This window comes from Phyllostomus discolor, chromosome 10, assembly GCF_004126475.2.
Source record: "Phyllostomus discolor isolate MPI-MPIP mPhyDis1 chromosome 10, mPhyDis1.pri.v3, whole genome shotgun sequence".
Lineage (NCBI taxonomy): Eukaryota > Metazoa > Chordata > Mammalia > Chiroptera > Phyllostomidae > Phyllostomus > Phyllostomus discolor.
This window is the reverse complement of record NC_040912.2, coordinates 18,673,456-18,691,415: the sequence shown is the minus strand read 5'-3', so window position 1 is coordinate 18,691,415 and position 17,960 is coordinate 18,673,456. Positions and strand designations below refer to the sequence as shown.

General features: G+C 32.6%; 1 protein-coding gene across 4 annotated transcripts in view; it reads right to left on the bottom strand.

The window, feature by feature from the left end:
• Positions 1-17,960, bottom strand: part of SNX13 (sorting nexin 13) — a 122,355-nt gene that overhangs the window by 30,180 nt on the left and 74,215 nt on the right. For all 4 annotated transcript variants that reach the window (XM_028525141.2, XM_028525142.2, XM_036010544.1 and 1 more), the window contains 4 exons: positions 12,608-12,712; positions 11,877-12,009; positions 7,524-7,561; positions 3,133-3,202 (listed from right to left, as the gene is read on the bottom strand). In XM_028525141.2, the coding sequence (XP_028380942.2) occupies positions 3,133-3,202; positions 7,524-7,561; positions 11,877-12,009; positions 12,608-12,712 (346 nt within the window). The remainder of the gene's footprint in view (positions 1-3,132; positions 3,203-7,523; positions 7,562-11,876; positions 12,010-12,607; positions 12,713-17,960) is intronic.

Sequence of the window (17,960 nt, the reverse complement as noted above, 5' to 3'; positions counted from 1 at the left end):
AATACAAAACTAGGGAAAGACTTTGGTTACATTGCTCTCAAAGACCTTAACTACGGTAACACTGTTTTTCAGTGCTCACCTCTTCCAAGTATCCTTCTCTTAGAGACCTAGGCATAGCAAACTGCAATACACTTTTTCATTGTGCTAGAGAACCACCATCACTCAACAGAGTTAGCATGGAAATAAGGGAAAGACTTTATCTGTTGTGTTATACATGGGTTTGAGAAAGGAAAAAAGAAAGCAGAAGTCAATTAGGCAGAAAACCATAACTAACTGGAGTTAAGAACAAGAAGAATAGCTAGGAATAGAAAAGGAAAGAAAGGATAAATATAAAAAGCATTGTAAAAAAGAATAATCGGATTTGTCACAAATTAATAGGCAGGGAGATCATAACCAGGATGCATACACTATAGGAAAAGTAATGGGGTTATTATAAAAGCAGCCAGAAGACAGAAGGTAATTTGGTTTTAAGCAAAGATAAATGAGGTGACATACAGGGTCTGGCACAAAAAACGCCCCCTTTTTATTACAAAATCTTTTATTATAAAATCATATGCACGTAATTCTGTAACATAACAATATCATACTCAAGCATACCATATGACATTTTAAGTGAAATGTTCAAATTAAAACTATAAATTATTACAACCATATTACTACCCTACCAAAAACAATCAAGTAAGCATTACTTCTGCCAGACCCTGTATATTGATTTTGAGATGATAGTGAGTATTGCAGTGGAAAAAATAGGTTTCGTTTTCATTAGGACAATGTTACTCATAGCAGGTGAAATGCCAACCATTTGTTACTAATCCATAACTAGATTAAGAAAGCAGGACCAGAATACAAATCAGTATCATCACTAAGCACACTGCTTAATCTGGTCAGTATTTCTTAAAGTGAGATTTCTCAATGAGGGAGTAGCAATGCAACACAGACTATCAGTCCTACTTCCTGTAATAAAGATGTTAAGGGCATGGAGAGCTAGACTCAAATAGACTCAGGAGTCCAATTGGTAGAATAAACATTTATAGACCAAGCACTAATATAAAATGCCCATTGTGTAATTACTCTTTTCAGTTAGTTAATCAGTCCCATAACAATCCTATGAGGTATTATTTATCATTATCCTATTTTACAGATGAGGAAATTGAAGTAGAGAAGTTAAGGAATTCACCCAAGTATCAAGTGGCAGAGCTGGGGTTTGAACTCAAGTAATTTGGACAAAAAGCTATGTTCTTAACCACTATATATGTTGCTTCTTTAGCATTTAAATATGTTTGTCTGACAGAAATAACAATTTATTAAAAACATTTAGCATTGTGCTTCCATACATTTGAAGACGCTAATAAATACTTGAATAAAGGGACAAAGCAGCTGAAAAATAAGAACTCTTCAGAGAAGAGAAAGGTCCACATAAGAAATATTGACATGACTGTCTTCCTCCAGACATCAAAGCTTAAGGTCTTCAAGAAAGAAGTAAAAGGACAAATACTGAACATTTGCACTTTAACAAAGGCTTTGACATTTGGTAGACAAGCCAACAGAGAAAATAGAGGTTTATAAAAGAATTTAAAATGTTAATGAGGGAAAAAGTGAGACAACTGTATCAAAAGCTAGAAAAAAAAGCAACAAGAAATAAGACCTGTTGTTTTACTGAGAAGGGTTTTAGCTAATGACCTTAAGAACAGAGTAATGTATAGAGCAACTATTTGTAAAGATACAGGAACAACTGAGACAGCAATTATAGATAACTTATTCTAGAAATTTGGCAGAGAACAGAATGCAAAATGACATTCCAGCTCCAGTGAGAAGCAAAAGAAAACAGATTAAAAAAAGATGCAAATTATCTTCTAAATTGTAATTATACTGTAAATCTCATTTCAGTATATAAAATGTAATCAGATAAGCATTGTATTGAACTGATGCATACATTTCAGTATGTTTACATTTGGTATGTTTACATTTCAGTACTGTAATCTGACACAACACTCCCATACTCTAGGACAATGGAGAGGCATTTCCAGATAAGGAAACACCATTATCTACTACGGACTAGTGTTATCTAGTAATCTAATGGCAATGATGAAAATGGATATTTTCCCCTCAGTTCACTAACCATATTGCTGATTGAGACACAAAATCTTTTTTTTAATTGGTATATTTATTTTTTATGACAATAATTTTAATAGGTGTGTAGTATTATCTTATGGTGGTTATAAATTGTGTTTCCATAAGGACTAATGATTTGGGACTACTTTTAATGTTTCTTTGACATAGATACACTTATTTTGTTGAAATACCTGGTCAGATCCTATGTCCAGTTTTTTATTAGAGTATGTATGTTTCTTTTTTGGTTTTAAATTTTTTATTATTTATTTATTTTACTTTTTTGTTTTTTAATTTTATTTTAATTGTTGTTCAAGTACAGTTTTCTGTCTTCTACTCTCATCCCAGCCCACCCCCCAGCCCTCCCCACCTCCCTCCCATTTCCACGCCCCCCTAGTTTTTGTCCATGTGTCCTTTATACTTCTTCCTATAAACCCTTCCCCTTTTCCCCTGAAATTCCCTCCCCTCTCCCTTCTGGTCCCTCTCAGCTTCTTCTCTATTTCAGTGTCTTTGGTTATATTTTGCTTGTTTGTTTGTTTTGTTGTTTAGGAGCAACAAAATCTTAGGTTTCTCACCTACTCTAAACAAGTCTTGAAGTTCTGTAAACTCAGTACCTAAAAGCTTCATTTACCCTGTTTATCTAATCTGATTTTGCATGCATGAAAACAAACTATGAACTAAAATATGCCCTCAAATGATTTAGTAATAATTATGCAGACAATTATCAGCTAGACACAAACAAAAAGAAAGATTGGTTTCAGAATTTATTAGCAATGACAAAATGCTTAGAATTTGAGCTTTCTAAAGTGTTAATAGTGACAACCTTAGACAAAAGAAGCACCCATAACATAAGTAAACAAACATCAGAGAATTTAATAAAGAACATGCTGCAGGAGGGGGGGGGAAGTAACTTAAAAATATGATTTCAAAACAGAAGAATGGTCTGTAAAAATAAATGTGGAAATAACATAAAGATAATGATAATCAAATTTTAAATAAGAAATATACCGCAAAGTCTCTTACCAGTGTCTGAAATGTAAGCATGAAGTTGTATTAAGTCATCAGAAGATACACTTGAAAGGTCATCTAAAGACTGGGGGCAGAAATCAGAAAACAAGATTTTTTAGTTTTATAGGGAAAAAGTGTTAAAAAAGTTTCACATCATATATGCATTACTCATCTTAGCCCCACAGAAGGTTTTTATTTGTATCCTCACCTCTTAACAATAATCCTCACTATTTACACCAATAGGAGAAAGAAAATCCAAGATTAAGAAACTATAAAACAAAGTAATTTAAAAATCAACTTAATAAATAAAATTATTTCTTCTTTCATTGTTTGTCCATATACTAACATTTGCTACTTCAGTTATATTCAATACATGGCAAGAAAAATGTGGATAAAAACAAGTGGACATTTTCTTTTTTTTAATCCTCACCCAAGGATATGTTTATTGGTTGTAGAGAAGGGAAGGGAGTGAGAAAGAGAGGAACACATTGATGTGAGACAGAAACATCAATCAGTTGCCTCCTATGTGTGCTCGGACAAAGTATCGAGCCCACAATCTGGGCATGTGCCCTGGCTGGGAATTGAACGTGCAAGCTTTTGGTGCACGGGCAACACTCTGACCAACTGAACCACCTGGCCAGGGCAGTGGACACATTTTTAAGTTACTGTTTCAGTTTTTTAAAATGTTGAAATATACTAAAGCCAACTCTGTATTATTTAACACTTTTGTTAATTTATAAATAACCTTAATTTAGATTCCTTATCTATATGAGAATAATAGCTCCTATGTCATAGTGTTATGTAAGGATTAAATGAGAAGACATATAATACATTCAGAAGACTGCCTAACACAAAAAAATGTTAACTGATACTATGATTACTTATTAAATGAAGTGAATTCATAGCCTAATATGGATTTTAAATAATTTTTGAAATTAACTTCACCAACAAAAATTATTAGTGATTGACCCAGAATGAATCTTTTATAACAATGTTTTTTGGGTCTAAATTTTAAGAATTCTGCCACATACACATACACCCACACATACAGACAAAAGAACATAATCATAAAATGAGTACAGACTGTCCAGAAAAGAGTTAACACAGGAGGCATGAAGCTTCTTAAGACTACTTGCAATGCTGGCCCTTGGATGGCACCTGGGAATTTTAGATTCAGGGAAGGTTACCACCATTCCCTAACTGCTAGGAGTGGCTCACACTGCCTGAACTGTTTGTATGATGTGGGTTATCCCGAACACCTGCTTTCGTCCTGGAAGTCTGGAACTGTGGCAGATGCTAGGCAGAGAGTACATATGGGACCTGCCTCCATTAAAACCCTGGGCACTTATTTTGGTGAGCTTTCCTAGTGGCAATGTTTCGCATATGTTGTCACATTCATTGCTGGGGGAAGTTCCTTTGTCCTACGGGACTTCCATGGGGAAGGATTCTTGGAAACTTGTGTCTGATTTCCTCTGGGCTTTTCCCTTTGCTGATTTTGCTTCAGAGCCTTTCGCTACTATGAATCCTAGCCCATGAGTATGACTATGCCGAGGTGCATGACTCCTCTCAATAAATCAATGAATATAGGGGTGGTGTTAGGGACCTCTGACATACATATATTATGTAATTCAGACATATTTTACAGTTTAAAAATCATATGATTTGAATGAACTTTAAAGTCCTAATGTGATATAATCAATTATTACTAAAAGAGTCATCTAAATGACTTGAATGCAGCCACACTTATGACATAAAGCCATCTAAATTAAGGCAACTGCATTCTAAGAAGAAAGCCAAAAGCATGTCTACTAAAGACTCACTAAGAGAAGCAAATGCGGTAATACCAGACAGATATCCACTGTACTTCCCTCATCAAGTGGATCATTACATTCAATTAGACTGGTCTAGGATTCAGCATTGATACCATGAAATTTTAGCCATATCAACTAGTCTTTCTCATATCTCAGTTTTGCCAGTAATACAAGATCTGCTCTACAACTGTCAGGACACAATGTGAAGGAAGATACTTTGAAAGGAAACAGAAAGAATTTATTGTTAAATACTCATATGACCTACAATAAAACACTGCTATAGAAATAGCACAACTTTTGCTTTAATATTATGTTTATATGAAAGATAGAAGATTCAGAGGAAATATACTTTCTACAAAATTTAGATTATCTACTATGAGTTTCACATTATAAGCCAGCATAGGAAACATAAAACAATCAAGTTTTCAAAAAAGCATTATTATTAGTGGTAACCTTCCCTTGTAGGTTGTATTTAAAAAGCTAACTGTTACTCATTGTTTTAAATATGTCAGCATCTTATACTATGCAACCCTGAAACTGTTAGAAAACTTCACATATAAATGTCTTTTTAGCACATTTATAACATACAATTAATAAATATTTTCATTAAATATTATGAGAAAATGTGATGGCACATCTCCTAAACATTAGTCACAGTTAAATGCACATGTAATATTAAGTAGGGTATATAATTAAAGTGAGTGAAAAAATATTAACTACAGAACTTCACTCTGATAAGAACTGTAAGTATTGATTAATAAAAGGAAATTGTGATTTCAAAATAAGCACATTAATACAGTCCTGAAATAAAATACAATTTGTAAAGTAATCCTTAGGTTAGAAGCTCTTAAACTTGCCAAAAAGAAAAAAGAGAAAGAAAAAAGAAAGAAAAAGAAGTGTTCTTTTTAACATTATGCCAAGAAAAAAACCTTGAAAATTCAAAATTACTACAATGAACTCAGCAAACACAGCTACAAGGTAATGCTACAAATGCTTACAATTTATCTGCCAATTTCAACTGCAAAATAAGTAAAACACCACATATTAAATATTTTATTTGCTTAGTATATTGGAATAAACTATCATGATCTAGTTTGTAATCTTAAACTATTTTAAAAATGCAAGTATCCACTAAAATTTGTCTACATAACAAAAGAACAACAACAACAACAACAACAACAACAGAAACTCCAGCTACTTAAAAGCCTGAATTTAACTGATTTATCTGAGTAACAAAAAGTTGCAATTTACTAACCTCAGGTGAAACTTCTTGGATCCAGAGACTGTTCTGGCTTATATCACTACTTTACAAAAGGGATCTCTCTTACTTGAAAAAATATTTATTCCAGATATGGAATAAACAAAAAAATTACATTTTACTACTGTTCAAACACTTGTATAAGCACTACAAATGTAAGTAAATACTAGAAAATTTCAAACCAATCAAAGGTTTTGTCACAGTGGAAACCTTTTCTTTATGATGAAAATTATCACTAACGTTTTCTTCTGCTGTAGGAGCTATTCCTTGTTGTTATAAGGCTATGGAACATAACAAGTAAACAGTAATGATACGAAATGATTGAGGAAAACATTTTAAATGTTACAAAAGATCATATATAATACTAGGGCTGATTTGCTGTAGTATTTTGTTAAAGGTTATACTCTGTAAGGTATCAGAACATTTGCTCGGTGAGGTTATTTTACAAATAAAGGTGCAGTACAGAAGACAACACAATACAGTGGGCCTCTAAACAACTTGGCTATTGTAACCGTCTGAATGAGAGTAATGCAGGTAGAAGGAAAAGCAAAGAGAACAATCTCCCCCGACGCCCTGCAAACTCCAGCTGAATCTTTTATGGAACACTAATATTCTTTCTAGCAGCATTTTATGAACTAAGTTATTCAATGGCAAGAATGAATATACTAAAAAGAACTGAAATGTTCATCATTTCACACTTCACCTTGCATCCATGAAACATTAATGACAGTTTATATGCTAAAAACATGCCATTCTTAAACCTGCAATCATAGATTAGGTGCTTAATTCACTATAAAACTCTCCACACTTGAAAAAATTAAGTAGGTACAACTCTGTTCATCTTAGAAAAAAAATAAAATGTACAACCACCTGAATTTGTTATAGTACAGACTTTAAGAATTACCTAGAAGCATTCAGATATCCCAATTAGTTTTATATATCTTTTTTAAATACAAGAGAAAAACTAATTTCAATGTAAACATTTACATGTGTACATGTCTGTATAAATTTACTGCCTATGACTTTACTAGTCATTTAAAAATACTAAATATTAGGACTGAAAACAATAAAATCAATTTTTTAAATCAAATACAAGTGAATCATGCAGTGGTGGCCCAAGTCCACTTTTTAAAATGAAAGTAAGTTTCATTTTCAAATTCTAATTCACACCTGTCTTATATGTGAATTTAACACTTCTTTAAAAGTACAACTTCTTATAACACTAAAGGATAATACTGAGGCTTCTAATGTATCATTCATTTTTATATGTTAAGCCTCTGCCTTTCATATTATTTTCAAGCCACTTTAATAATTAAAGTACCCATAATAGTACTTACCAAATTTATGCTTCCTGTAGGAGATCCATTAAAAGATTCTGTGGGAAGGGAAATTCAACTTAGCATATAGTAAAAAACTTTTGAAACAGCTGCTTTATCTAAGGTTCAAACACCAAGAACGAAAGTCGGCCAAGCCAAGACATTAACAGAACAGTTAAGAAAATTGTCATACACTACTCCAAACACCTGTCCCCTCACACCCCATGGTTTTCCAAGACAGGAATTTCATTGAAAATATATACACATTTTTATCTATATGGTGGGGGAAAAGTAAGTTTATAGACAGGTGTTCATATAAAAGACAATCTAATAATAGGTAATAATACAAGAACAACTGTGTTTTGCCTACTCACAAGTGTAAACCTAATTCCCCCTCCCCCATCTGTACCTAAGTTGCCTACACACACACACACACACACACACACACACACACAAAGGCATTCATGTATAAAGAGAGCAACTATTAAATATTTTACCCTCATAGTACCATATTAAGTTGTCTAATACAATATAAACATGAGAAGAAACACTGCAAAGTGAGTGTTTGGAAGTGAGAGGTATTTTGTCATTTCTGTCTCACTGGATTAAGAAATATTACAAATAAAATTACTCTTTAGTGTGAATAATGGATTAAAGATATTTAATATATCTTTAAGTCTACTTATTCTTGCTAGATTTGGTTAAAAAACATCGGAAGTCTAGATTCTTAAATCAATATATAACTAATAGAGCAAAATATATGTAAAACTCCATGTATAATGTCATTTAAATAATGTCAATTATTTTTTTAAATTATTAGAGAGTAAGTCATTATATTTTATGAAAATTAATGTTTTTTCCCTCAGGCTTTATCTACATCTCAGCAAATTAAGTTAACAGCTAAGATGTCCCTTTATATACATATGTTAAAATTACTATGTATGGTTTCTAGCACTTAAGAGATTATTAACAAATTTGGATCTCTAAAGAGATCCTAAAAGCAAATTTCTACTACTTTCAGAAAAAGGCAGCTGGTGTTGCTTTCCAACTTCAATAATTCTAAATGCTCAAGAACATTTTCTGGTTCCTCAGACCTGTGGTCACAAAAGGTAAACAGGAAATTTCATTTAAGATTACCTCTTGGTTAACAGCAAGGTGATAATTTAAATGAATAAATAAATTGTTCTCTATTCTCTTTCAATATGTACCTCCTGCCCCTGTGGTGTACCACCTCTTAAATCTCCCTACCAATGGTCAGGGGAATCAGGAAGCAGGAGCAAAGCAAGCATAGTTTAATTTCTTGATCAATAAACAATAATAAGATGCAGAAATAGAATTTAAAATCAATCTAGGTCTGCACTTAATCAAGAAATTTGACAAATGTCTATAAATATTAGAAAACAAAAGAAAATATAGTTTGACATGGTGAGAAAAAGTGTGATTAAAATTAAAATTTAAAACAGAAAACATGTTTTTAAAAGACCGTGTTTAATAAAAAAGAAAATATCTACTTTAAAATAACTTACAGCTGAACTACTAAAGAAAGCAATCACAAATAAAGAGGAAAAGAAAAGGAAGAAAGGGGAGGAAGAGAGGAGAGAGATGAGAGAGAGGGCATGCATGAGCAAGCTGTCAGCTTCCTACGTAACTACCGGAGTTTGGTTCAATAGGAATGAACTTTCTTCCCCAGCAGAGAAAAACTACCAAAGGATACTATTCTACTTGATAAGGCTTGGCCCATTAATTTTAGGCTCAACTATAGCCTGCATTTTCAAAAAATTAGCTACAGACTAAACACTGGATTAGTCAATTCTTTCAAAATATCTGAAAAGTAGCCAAAATTTCAGAACGTCTAAAATATGAACAAAGTGTCAGAAAGCTTAAATTTGACACGGTGAGAAAAAGTGTGAAGTTTGAAGTGGCTTATAAATAATTTATATCCATTAGAAGTCAGAAAATGAATTTATATAAAAAGATGTGGGGAAAGCCTATTTTTGGTTAAACAATCTCATAAAGATGAGAAAATCATAAGCCTTACTATTTGAAAAAGTTTTAATTGCCTGAAACCTAAACACTGACAATCTATAGCTATTTTTAATATTTCATATTTATACCCATCATTCCACATATGTTTTTCAAGTAATTTTAAAAAAGGGATAGCCAATTTCTCAGTGATAAAACATATAAAAGCTCATCAATTAGGGCTCAATGTCAAAAAGCTAGGAAGACAAAAGATACGTACACATGCAGTTCCAAGCTACAGTCAATGACTCCAGCGTGAGCATTACTCACTGACAGATGGATAATGACACTTACTTCAGATCAAAACCAGTAGCAGAAAAACTTTTTAAAAATCTACTTTAAGTAAATATGAGGCTTTGGGAAGTTTGAAGTGGCTTATAAATAATTTATATCCATTAGTGCAATACAAGAAGATAAGACAGACCAGTTAGAAAGACATGCACGGAAGCTAAAAGTCAATTTAGAAGAGTGGGAGAGTTTTTACACCACAGCATCAAAAACTACTCCCACAGAATATATTGTTACTATCATTTTAGGTGATATGATTATGATTCAAGTTATCTTCTTTCATTCTGGATAATGCAGCAAATACATTTCACAGTACTAAGAAATTCCTTAATGAAATTTAAATAAACAACAAAAATATTTATAGCAGCCTTTTCTAGAAGTACAGCTACTACTGCAAATTTCATAGCAGTGCTATAAAAGATTTTCCAATGGACACTAAATATGGATATATTATATAGTAAAATTGAGGTACACTGAACTTTACTCCCATAGAAGTACTCCTTAAAAAGAAAACTTCCTTAATTATGCAATCAAATCCAGTTAAAATATCATTCTAATTTTACAAATAAGACAGTTAATTTAAAAACTCAAGATATTAGATCAATAATCAATACAAAGGTTATTAAAATTCAAACACAAACATCCATAACTAGATTCCTAGATTATTTGAAAAGTAAAATCTCACTAATACAGACTGGGAGGAGTGTGGGCTGGAGGAGAAGGAAGGCTAGGAAACTTCCATGATAGAGGTATTTTTTAAAGCAGTGCTCACTACTTAAAAGATCTGTTAATATAACTAACCCCAAGTGATTCTGTTCATAAACCAATTCATAAGTAAGTGATTATAATTAAAGCATTCTCTTTAACTATTCCTTAGTCAAATCCTTCCCATTTACCTTTTATTTACATTGCTTATTTGCTTAGTAGAACATACCAGAAGTTTATCAAGCCTCAGATATTTCATCTGAGTTTAACAAGTGCTTCTGAGCTGGATCACAAGTAAAATGGTCATTGGGCCTAGGATTCTGGAACCTTGTGTTCTAAGGGTTGCCTCTCCCACTATTCTAAATAACTGATTATTTACTACCAATAAAAACTTAATTTATGTTTTAGTTTATAAACCATTTACATATACAGGGTCTGGCAGAAATAAGGCCTGCTTGAGTGAGGTTGGTAGAGTAATAATATGGGTGTAATAGTTTATACTTTTAATTTGAACATTTGACCTAAAATGTCATATGGTGTGCTTGAGTATGATATTATGTCACAGAATTACATGCCTATGATTTCTTAATACAAATTTTTGTAATAAAAAGGGGTGTTATATGTGCCAGACCCTGTATAAAATTCTATTTAACTCCGATAATGACTCAGAGGTAAAATCTTTATTATGAGAAGAATATTAATCCAGATTCACAACGGAGAAAAATGAGACTTAAAGAAATTGTTTGGTCAATATCACACAAGTACTATGTAGCACAACAGGAGTAAAATATAAATATTCTGACTCTTACAGTCCACTTTCCTCACTACACCAAGCTGATAGTAACCACATTTGAAAAAACCAAAAGACTGGAATAAATAACTCTTGTAGCTCCTTCCAGTACATTATTATCCTGTACAATATTTGGAAAACAATATACTTAAAGAGAAAAAATTGTACTTGTTCAAAAATACAAAGCTTTAATAGTTTATAGTACCCTCTCAGAATCATTACTTGTTATTCTCATTTAATCTTCTCAATAATCTTATTGTTAGTCATGAACTTCTTATTTACTGTAAAAATATTTGCATGACAAAACTCAAAAAAGTATTCTTTAAGAATGCAAAGCTTCTATAGTCATACGTTCTAATCTGTTATTAAATTTTCAACATTTTAATTTAGTACAGTAACTAAACTTTGTCACTCATTTATAGATTTTCAATTATATTATAGTTGTTATTTGGACTTCAAAGACACATTTTATCTTGTCTGAAAGGGAATTTATTTGGTAAGCAGACTATGCAGGAACACACGCGCGCACACACACACACACATAGATGCACACACAGTGTGCCACCCACCTCCATCGCCATCATCTGATCCTCTGAAACTAGGGTCTTTTAACATATCCAGCTCAGCTAGCATGCGCACATAAAGAGCATTCTGTCTGAAGGAAGGATAAAATCTTTCATCTCGTAGCATCAGTTCATATACCTATTGAATAAATGAAGATATTCAATTATTAATAGGGATAACATACTGATTTCCACTAGTAGGATTTTACCAACAGCTAGACTGAGGTCTTGCTATAATGAATCATGGCTCCCTATTTATAAGATGTTAGCAATAAGACTATGTCACAATTAATGACTTCTTCTGGTCCACTGGTATTTAAATTGCATTGAAAAGGTCCTACTACGACACAGGTCACATGACAGCAGGCTATACTTAATGTTCTAAGAAGTAGTGTTGTCTAAGAAACAAGTCCACATAAAGGCTCAACACACATTAAAATAAATTTGAGAGATGTTATTTACATACACCATCAATTCATGAAATTCTAAAACTGTTTATCTGGTTCTGCAATCAGATCCAAATAAAACAGCCTAAAATAAGCATTTTCGTCATTTGTTAAACAAACAAATAAAACTGGCCTACCATTTTTGTAGTTGAGAAGTATTATTACCATAACTCTTCTGTTTAATTACCTCTCTTTTATAATTTTCAGTAACCTTTTAATAAACAAATTACATACACATGGAAATACACATTTTTTCAAGGAAGATCTAATAATAAATGTTGTATATAATACCTTTCTTTGAATGTCATCAAAGATTTCAGGAGTTGGATCTTCATGATTCAAAGTATCTGCTAATTTTGCTACCAAATAATCATCAACAATAACTCTCGGAGATGCCTAACAAACAGAAAAACAATAGTAATTATCTTCGGAATTTCTAAATACAAATGAAGCCTTGAGAGTAGAAGAATTAAATAATGGAATCATATTGTTAAAAGTAATTAGCAGAAAATGCTTGATTTGTAAATGACAACTCGATGTTTAAGAAGGCTGAAGTAAGAGCTAGAACCTCCTTGTCATCGTGTAATATAGCCTGGCAGGCAAACACTGTACTCAGCCTGCCAAATGTAGGTCTTACCACACAAGGTTACTGTAAGGACTAGAAGAGATTAATGTAAACCATACAAGAACAATGTCTGGCACATACGAAATACTGTCATCAGGAATTAGTTTTTAGCATTCAGTAGTTCTGGATGTATAATTAATGTAATTGTCAAAATAGTAAGCCATTTATTACTTATCTAACACTAGAAACAATCCTTTGAATGGCCTTTAGAAAAGACTGCCCTTATCCTAAATTTGGTTTTATAACACTGCAGTCAAGTTCCACTGTGACCTGAGGAGAAAATATCTGAAAAGTTAATGTGTTCCAGCAACTGACAAAATATGAGGTTCAATGTGAAAAACTGCTTACGCTAAGTGACATAAGCCAGTCAGAGAAAGACAAATACCATATGATTTCACTCATATGTAGAATCTAATTAACAAACTGAACTAACAAGCAAAATAGCGACAGACTAATATTGAACTGATTAAGAACAGATACTACCCTTGCTCGTAGCCAAAAAGCGGAGAAGCGATGAGACAGACTCACAGGTAGACTGTTGTGGGGAGGGGGGCATATGGAGACTAAATGGTAATGGAAAAAAATACAATAAAAATTTTTAAAGTGACAAAAATAGAAAAATCTAGGAATGTGGTCATCTTTAGGATGTCAACTTTGAATTTCTAGTTCTGAAGGCTCTGGAGAGTAAACAAGTGATGAGGGTGGTAACTCTTAGAAATTAGCAAAAGAAGGCATTATTTAAATAATTTCTCCATGCTATCCAATAGAGTGTCTAAGGAACAAATGAATAAATCAAGAAAAGGGAGAAAAGGAGCAAGTGAAAGTAAATAGCATGGTACAAATGTGTAGGAAAAGGGCTACAGAACTTCCAATGCTCCTTTGTTTATTCCACATGCCTGTGAGTAAACCAAGCAGGCGTGTGGTGGCGGCTTCCCTTTCCGAGTGGGGAAGAGGGTGCTTCATCTGTGGTTTGTGTAGAGGAGGGTGTGCTGTGCTGTGTGTGCGCATGTCCCCCCGACCGGGGAGCAGGAGAGCTGGAGACCCTGAGAGGGGACCAAGATTAAAGAGAAACATGATGTTAGTTGGTTCTGTCCTTTCACTTACCCTCTAAGCTCACTAAACTCCGTTCCTAGGAATAAGGAAAGGCAAATTTGAAAATAACACTGAATATTTATTTAGTTTAATTTTCCTACAGACTCCATTAATACAGCACTGGATTAATGTTCCCTGGCAGAGGGTGACACCACTTTGGGAGAGCTGTCACAGGTCACAATTTACCAGACTGCCCCCCGCGAAGAAAGTAATATAGAAGAAATATTTATGCAGATACAAAATAAGTGTTTTCCAAAAGTATCTATTAATCTGTATTCTTTACTTTTCTATTACACACATGTGATTAAACAAAATAACACTGGGTAACAATGACAATTGTAATAGAACTAGTTAAATAAATAACATGAAATAGATAATGTATTTATAATATTTCTGTCTTCTGATACAGTATTTTAACTTTTTAACTATTAGATATTTAAATATTAGAGGCTATGCTACTGTGTATTCTTAAAATAAATAAATGCAAGACTTAAAATGAGATTATACACGTTAGGACTATTTAAGTGCTATTATCTATATTTAATTTAAAAAATGAACAATTTTCTTTTTATGCCATGATCCCATAGGATATTTTTACTTTGTGTGTTTCCTTTTTTAATAAAACTCTCTATTCTGCCTGCAGCCTTTAAAATATCCTTTTGTTTTATATAGTGGTATAAATGAGTATAATCAAATGTAAAATTCACTTTGACCTTCAGCTCTCTCTTAAGCCTACATTATACTTATGTCTCTTACCAGTCCAATGTGCTAAGATCAAGTTAAATATCCTTTCAGTAAAATCATTTACCCATAGAATAATGGGATTTTACTTACTAAAAACAGTGGGTTTTAAGAACTGTAGGGATTTGTTTCTAGCTCTCGAAAACAATGTTCATTGCCTTTTATCTAAAGGCTTGTCTGGCAGACCAGTTTGTCCAGTCAGGCCCTTTTGGTATGTGAATTCATCAAACAAGCTAGCCAAGTCTGAAAGGCCCACTTTTTAATACTTTGAAGCATCATGTCATCATAAACCTCCTTCTTCTCAAGGAAAATTATTTTAAAACACATACAATCTTCAAACTTGTAAAGATTGAAGGTAGAGTCTTAATAATTATAGTTTTAGTTAAAAAAAAAACCAAAAACCCAGATAATCCTATTAAGCTGGCTGGCTCTTTCTGGTGATACTGAGTTCTCAATAGTCTTATTTCCAAAAACTGACTCATTTTTCACTGTTAAGTTTTTGTAATAGCCTACCTATAAGCCACTCAGGTCAGACCATCCTTTTCAAGGTTCCTTTTAGCCTCTTCAAAGATCATCCAACAGTTTTGGAGAAAAAGCATATATATCTCTGTTTACTGTAATTCTTTATACAACACTCATTCTTGATGTATTTTTGAATTAAAGAAGAATAGTATTCTTGTCCCATTCTTTGAAAATATAATTTCACTACAGACGAACATTTTAGCATCTTTTCTGTAACTGTCAACAATGATACCCATCTCAAAGTCACTTGTCTAAAGAAGTTATTCCTCATATTTTTTATAATGTCAAAAACCTCATGGTTTGTACATATTTTAAAACAAAAACTTTCATTATGAACCCTCAGTAAGCAAATGATCTCTCCTTTCAGCAGTGTTACATATATATTTCAAAACACATGGTATTTAGCAGATAAGATCTTTTTCTTTTTCATTGGAAAAAATTTTATGGATTAAATAGAATCTGTTAAAATTTATGCTTGCACTGCACTGTCTACTGAATTGCAGATAGATAAGTAAAGTTTGTTTTATGTTTTTGCAGTTTATTACAAATATTAGAATTCAAGAAGATATCTAAAACTCATTTTTTCAAACCACAGTACCCAGGTGCTATGAAAAACATACTTGTGTTGTCCCAGTTTGATGCAACACAATATACTACAGAAAGCATGCTCAAAGGTAAGAGCTGACCGAAAAAGCTCTAAATTTTAAAAAGGGCGAAATCATGTTCCTCTCTTGTTTACTCACAGGATATTTTAATTGAAACCTCTGAATCAAAACATGTAACTCTACTCAGTTTACAAAATAATCACGGGGAAAATAGGCTAATGTGTGTTAATTTCTGTGGTATCACCAAGCTAATTCAATAGCCACTATTTTTAACTGATCACTGGAGTCTTTTTGGGAGACAGAAAGAACCCCATATTGACTTAAAAGTATTTGTAATATTCAGCCTTCATATTTGCTTTCTGCAAATCATATTCTCTACTATGACCAATCTCAAAATACTTTTTGCACACTGTGAAGCATGCTCTATTTGGTTATGTGCCCTCCCTAACCCAGTTGTACAGTTCCTTCCGTCTGTCGTTAAAATAGCCCAGTCATTGCATCTTCTTTTTCTGGTGTTGTCTGAGTCACGGATGGTGCTGGTACTACAATCATTCTCATTTTCGTTAACTTCTAAAAACCTGGTTACAATATTCAGAATGTTAAAAACTACACACTTCTATCATAATACAAAGCAGAGAATAGGAAAGTGAAAGATGAACTGTTAACACTCATGACACAGTGCCCATCAGTTATACTGGGAATGCTGTGCAATACAAGATCCATTATGGTGACAAGGAGACAAAAGTTGCCCGTGGCTATCCTCTGGGACTTCTGGTGTCCCAGGAAAGGGTTTCCTGAGACTGGGCTGTCTTTCAATGCTAAAAAAAGGTTATTTTCAAAAGAATAACAAACTAAATTTCTCAATGGAAACAATGAGCCAGAATACAATGAAATATCTTTAAAATGCTGAAACCAACTTAAGTAACTTAATTTTCTGATTTTTCCATTATAATTGTAATTTATATTATTGGACTACAACAGAATTTATAACTTACTTGTAAGAATTAACACACAAAAAGACTTATATACTCAATGCAATGTTTTCAGATAGCAGAAACTTGAATTTGTGCACAAGGAAACATGAACTACAACATTCAGAGCAACAGTGCAATAGAAAAAAAATGTTCATAAATATTATCAAATGTTCTATTGCAATTGTAATATTGCAATAGAAACCAAATGGTCATAAATATTATCAAAGGTATATTGTATACCTATGCAATGAAATACTTTAGTGAAAATGACTATTCCTGTATGAATCAACATTACTGATTAAAATATAATGGTGCCCATGGGGAGAAAAGCAACGCTCGTAGTATCATTCCATTGATACAAAGTTTAGAAACAAAACTAAGCAATATATTGTTTAAAAGACACATGTATAGCAAAACTGTATGAGAAAACAAGTGAATAACTACAGGTAACTGACTTCATCAAGAAGGAAGGAAACAGGTAAACCTGACAGGTGAGGACAGGTGAAGAATAGGTCGGGATCTTCAAAAGTACACTGAATATTCTATTTCTTAAGCTGGACAGGGTGTATAGGTATTTGTTATACTATTATTCTTAAAACTATGCTATTTAAATATATTTTATAAGCCAAAAATGTAATCAAATACACTAATGAGCAGTTTTCAAATAAAATTCATACTGTAAATTAAAATTTCATTTTTGTGCCAGTAAGTATAAATAGGTTTTACAACATAGCTATTAGAAGTACTGGAGTTAAAAAATATTTATTTGGATTGGGGAAAAAAGTACTGGGGTATGAGTAATCTTGAATTTTGGGGATTTATGTGTCTATATTCATGGCACTTATCTATGATTTTCTAAATGATCTTCACCTGGCTTTGACAGCAGAGTGACACTAGCCTCATAAAATGAAATGGAAAATGTATTTTTTTCCCCTATACTGTGGATGAGTTTGTGAAAAATTAGTATTATTTTTTCTTAAAATGTGTCATATAACTCACCAGTGAAACCACACAGGCCTCAGCTTTTCTTTATGAGATGATTTTTAATTACTTATTAAAATTATTTATTATATTATATGTTCTAT